At 36.2% G+C, this 5,642-nt stretch overlaps 1 protein-coding gene across 1 annotated transcript; it reads right to left on the reverse strand.

Moving 5' to 3' along the window:
• Positions 1–267: 267 nt before the first annotated feature.
• LOC149714383 (uncharacterized) lies at positions 268–5,298 on the reverse strand. Its single transcript, XM_089844829.1, has 5 exons — positions 5,295–5,298; positions 4,434–4,444; positions 4,130–4,244; positions 2,133–3,661; positions 268–615 (listed from the first exon to the last, which is right to left on the reverse strand). The coding sequence occupies exons 1-5, from the start codon at positions 5,296–5,298 to the stop codon at positions 268–270; spliced, it is 2,007 nt and encodes a 668-aa protein (XP_089700955.1).
• Positions 5,299–5,642: the final 344 nt, after the last annotated feature.

Genomic DNA, 5,642 nt, shown 5'->3' on the forward strand with positions numbered 1-5,642 from the left:
CATTTATATTTACTTTGTCTTCCATTATGTAGCAGTCCGATTTCTTCAGTAGTTGAGGCTCCAAGGCAAATAGCATGAGAATTTGCGTTGCACATTTTGCACGGTATTTTCGGTTGAGAAGTAGTAATTGATTTTTTGCAAACTAAGCAATTTGAGTTGGTTTTAACTGGCTTTTTGTTATTCACTTGTTTCTTCCCTGCCATTTTGGAGGGGGCGGTAATCCGCGTTTATCTCGATCCTACTACAATTTGATAAGATTAGATAAGACTAGATTAGAATCGCGGAGCAGAAAACTGGTGCGACCGCACTCGCCGAAATCAAATTAAGCTCTGAGCAGGCATTATCTCCCATAGTTTTACAAATATTTTCGCATGTTTGGGTATTATCCTCGAACAGTCCAGCATGACATTCGCAGTAATACTTTGAGTTATTAGTTTCATCAACACGGCATTCGGCTTTAAAATCCTGGCATTCACTGTCATTTTTCACTCGGTAAATATCACCGCAAATTTGGTGTTTCATCTTCGAATAGCCCGGCGGGCCATTCACAGTAATAGGTTGATGTATCAGTTTGATTAATACGGCATTCTGCTTTACGTTTTTGACACTCATTTTCTATTAAAAAAAATTAAAAATCCCCAGCGATTTTTAAAATGCATGAATTTTTTAACGTGACATTCGGCATTAAGATTCTGACATTCAAAAGCTGCTAAAATTTTATAACAAAGGCATGAATTTTTTTAAATAAAAATTTTAAATTTTAAAATTTTTTAAAATTTTAAAAATCCCCGGGGATTTAATAATAATAATAATAATAATAATAATAGTGTTTATTACGTGCAAATAAACGGTACATGTATATGACCTACAAGTATTTACACGGGGATAAGGTAATAAGTTAGGGGTGAAGGGTATATTTTAGAATAATTATTTAGAAATAATGTAAGAATATGTCATAGGATAAAATATAAACATAAGATAAAAATAAACATACGATAAAAATAAGTTAAAAATATAAGTCGGAATATGAAAATACATAAGAATAAATGTCGCGAGGTAAAAACAGAAGTTCTAAGATAAAAATTAGAGTTATAGGGTTATATACAAATATCTTTCAGGGAGGGTTTTGCTTTGTCAAAAATGTCTATATGAGATCCATAAATATTATAGTTTTTCATCATTCTGCTCATTGGCTCTAGTGAAGTTATGTTGGGTTTCAATAATCTGTCGCTTCTGTGGCGAGTTTTCAGGTTGGGAGCATGGAACTTGATTTGTTCTAACAACATGGAGCAGTCTATAAAATTTCCATTTAGCTTTTGCAGGAATATGATGTCTAATTTAATTAGGGTTTTACTGATGGTATCTAGTTTTAATTTACTTTGGGTTGTCTTATGTGTATCTTTCGGCAAAAAGTAGTATTTGTAGTAATTCAGGAATTTATTCTGTACCCGTTCTAGTTTGGATAGTTGATATTCACTGCAGCCGCTATAAACCAGGCTTCCAAATATTAATTTTGGTTTGACCAGAGTTAGATAAAGTTTTACAAAGCAAGTTGGTGAATTTATATCTTTTGCAATTTTGAGACTTAGGCCTAGCTTTTGATAACAATCAGCTAAGGTATGTTTAACATGTGCGATAAAATTTAGTTTTTCATCAAATATGACTCCTAAGTCTCTTATGGTTTGGACTCTGATAAGGGTTTCTCCATTAAGTTTATAATTATATGCAATTTTAGATTTTTTTCTAGTAAATGACATTATAAAGGTTTTATCATTATTTATGGGAATATTGTTTTGGGTGCACCAGTTGTTAAGATTAATGAGATCGGCTTCAAGTTTTTCGCAGTCTGAGTCCGTCGATACAGAGTTCCCAAGTTTAGTATCATCGGCAAATTGGAGGATTTTAGAGTGGTTAATAAACGAGGGTGCGTCAGCTGTATAAATATTAAATAATAGTGGGCCAAGGGATGACCCTTGTGGAACGCCACAAGTTACATTGTACGTGACATTTGTTTTTTCCCCATTAATTTTGAGGGTATTTTTACGGTTACTTAAGTAGTTTTTAGTCCACTCAAGCAGTTTACCCGATAATCCATAGTGTTGTAGTTTTTGGATAAGTATCTTGTGGGATACCCGATCGAACGCTTTAGATAGGTCGACATATATAATGTCAACCTGTCCTCTATTTTCCGCAATGGGTGCAATGTATTGCAGTGTGCTTATAAGATTTGTCTCAACGGATCTTCCTTTTACAAAACCGTGTTGGCTTTCCGGAAGATTTACTTTAAACCATGAGTATAGTTTAGCACTCATAATCATATCAAAAAGCATGCTTAAGCTGTTCAGTAGAGAAATTGGTCGATAATTGGAAGGATCTCCTTGATGCCCTTTTTTAAATATTGGTGTTACCAGTGCCTCCTTCCACGCTGAAGGGAAGAGACCTTGCTCCAAAGAGAGATTATATACTCTGGCAAGTATTGGGGACAGAAGATCGCTACAGCCTTTAATAATTATATTGGGGATTCCATCAACACCAGAGGACAACTTGGGTTTTAGTTTCTTGATTGTACTTCTAATCTCATCTTCTGTTATTTTGGTGTTGAAAAATTCCCGTTGAATGCATTTTGGAGAGAATTCGAGGTCGTTTGAAGTGTCATTTGCGATATTGGAGAAAATTTCTCGAAACTCAGTGGCTATTTCAAGGTTATTTATTAGGAGTTTGTCTCCTTTCTTCAGAGTGATATTTTTTTTCTGCTCTTTCGATTTTTTATTTACATAGGTCCAGAATGTTTTTGGGTCCTTTTTTATACTACTGCATATTATTGAGGAATAATCTAGCTTATCGCGTTTTAATAAATCTTTTACGGTTTGCCTGGTATCTTTGTATTTCTGTAGATCATTGGAGTTTTTTGTTCTTTTAAATTTTTTGTGGTAGTATATTTTATTTTTTAGACTCTTAATAAGATCACGGGAGAACCAGTTAGGGTATCTCTTTTTGAGTATGTTTTTCGGTTTGGTATATGTAGGAATACATTCGTTCATGGCCTTTTGTATGTTACCAGTTATAAATTGTACTGCAAATTCTAGATCGTTAGATGTTTTGATGGGGTCCCAATTAATTGTCTTGATAGTTTTGTAAAGCCTTAGGTAGTCGCCTTTTTTGTAATTAAGGCTGGTAAATACATTTTCGTCTAAATTTTGGTCTTTAAGGCCATTTGTTTCATATTCCACTAAGAAAGTAGGATGAAAGTTATCTATTGGGACTAAGGGATTTGTCACTATATTTGTTCTACATTTATGATTGTTGGTGAGGCAGAGATCAAGTATGTCATTTTTGTAGTTCTTGATTGTGTTTATCTGTTTAAGATTGTTAAGATTTGATAGTTCGAAAATATGTTGAGCTTTTTTCTTAGTATAACAATTACAGTGTTCCAAGCTCCATTGATTCCACTCTACACGTGGAAGATTGAAATCTCCTAGCAGAATGATGTCGCCCTTAAATTTTAGCAAATTATTCTTAAGGGTAATATTCAATAGTTCGTAAGACGTAATGGGTGTCTGTGGTGGGAGGTAGATGCAGCCCAGCAAGAGGTTTTTATATTTGTTAAGTCGAGTTTCAATCCAAACTGCTTCAAAATGGCATTCGAGGTCAGGTCTCCGGACTACCTTAAAGTTGTTCTTTATAGCAATTAAAGTTCCACCACCGCGAAGATGTGACGTACGGTCAGTGCGGAACACGGTGTAATTGTTGGGAAAATAGTCGATACTACAATGGCTATTGTTTAACCCGAGGCAGGCGCTTAGCCAAGCCCATCTGGCCTTTACACTTTAAAAAAAAATCCTCTCACTTTGAAAAATACACATAAAAGTAGTTTTCATACTATTTTGCACTTTCGAAAATTTAATAAATCAAATATAAATCAAAGTCCTCATAATCAACGCCCAGCCCAATCGCTTGCAAGCCAGCCTTAAAATGCGGTCGTAAGAAACTGACTATCCAAGTCTATACAAAATGTCCTAAACATCTCTAGATCAGGTCTTCGAATGAATCAATGATCTGAGAAAAATTGGTAAAGGCCTTTTTTTGCTTTGTTGCGTTTTGAGAACTGTTTTTCCGTCTATTGACTGACCTCTAATGCCTAAATGCTTGATTTCTTTTGTGGCCACTATTAAGGAATATCCGCTTTCGTACTTCAGAGTTTCTTGGTCAAAACTCATCATACATTTGAAACATAGTAGTGATAGCTATACAAATACGCATGAATCCAAGATGGCGGCCAGATCCTCATCCACCAGACTCAAACCAAACTTCCACCCAAAGATTAAGCTAAAATCTTACCTGACAAACCCTGCCTTCCACCATGCTATGCCTCTTCAGGGGGTTTTTTACCCATTTTTTCCCCCGGACTTTAAAAAGCTTACCTCTAGCCTTACCTTCCAGCGGCCTATTAATGGCAAATGACTTATTTAATAACCCTCAAACAAACCCGGACTACCAGCCCTACTGGTAAAGGATTCTTTCAACCTGGGCAACCATGACATCATCCTCCCAACTCAAACTAATATGAAATTATTGGCGCCATATTTAAAAAACTTCTCTCCATCCCCGCCTTCTAGCGGACTATTTTAGTAACCATTAGTAGCCGTAACCCGTTCAATGGACATAAACAAGTTCGGACCATCCCTACTAGTAAAGGATGTTTTTTCCCTGGCCAACTATGATGTCATCCTCTCAACTAATATTAAATTATTGGTACCATATTTATTGGCCTTCTAGTGGGCTATTTTAGTAACTATTAAGGTAATTCATCCATAGAATCAGTTAAAACAAGTCCGGACCAGACCTAGTCATAGAGGGTGCTTTCAACCTGGGCGACTATGACGTCATCCTCCATACTATGACTCAAACCAAAACTTAATTATACATGACCTCGAGCCCTGCCTTCTAGCGGGCTTTTTTAGTAACTATTAAGGGAATTTACCCATGGAACAAATCAAAACTAGCCCGGATCAGTCTAGGTTTGTCTATGTAGAGGTTGTTGCCCACGAAAAAAACCAGCTTGCTATTTTACGCCTTTGACTGTACTTTAATACGTGTCACCCATTGAAGGGTTTCCAAACAAGTCAAAACACGCCCAAACTTGTCCGGGCCAACCAAGTTTTGTCCAAACAAGTTAAAACTAGCCTAAACTAGGCTGGGCCAACCAAGTTTCGTCCAAGTATAGATTTACCCCCCTTTGATTGGTCTAATAATGGGTGGATTACTAATGGTTCTGCTACCGTTTGATTACTTACCCATGTAGATGTTCCAACGATGATGTTTTAACTAGGATGTCCCGTTGGCTTAGCGAAAATAAATGTTGTAAGAGGTTAGTTGGCAAAAAGCAAAGTTTTTTAATGCGATTAACGAAGAGGTAGCGGGTTCGAATCCCGGTGGAACAATAAATAAGGCCGGATTAACCTGGATTCGTATACAGGGTGTTACTGTTTTATTAATTGTACTTAGATTGGATTATTTACCCTGACTACGCCATTAATACGGGTAGCCAATTAACCAGTCTTAACTAACCGGGTTTACCTTGACTTGAACACGTACACAACGTCGCTGTTTAAATTTTCCCGCCATCAATTTAGTGTCTTTTA

The sequence above is a fragment of the Phalangium opilio genome, unplaced genomic scaffold, assembly GCF_054372755.1.
Source record: "Phalangium opilio isolate 3A_F unplaced genomic scaffold, DU_Popi_V2 ptg000009l_1, whole genome shotgun sequence".
Classification (NCBI taxonomy): domain Eukaryota; kingdom Metazoa; phylum Arthropoda; class Arachnida; order Opiliones; family Phalangiidae; genus Phalangium; species Phalangium opilio.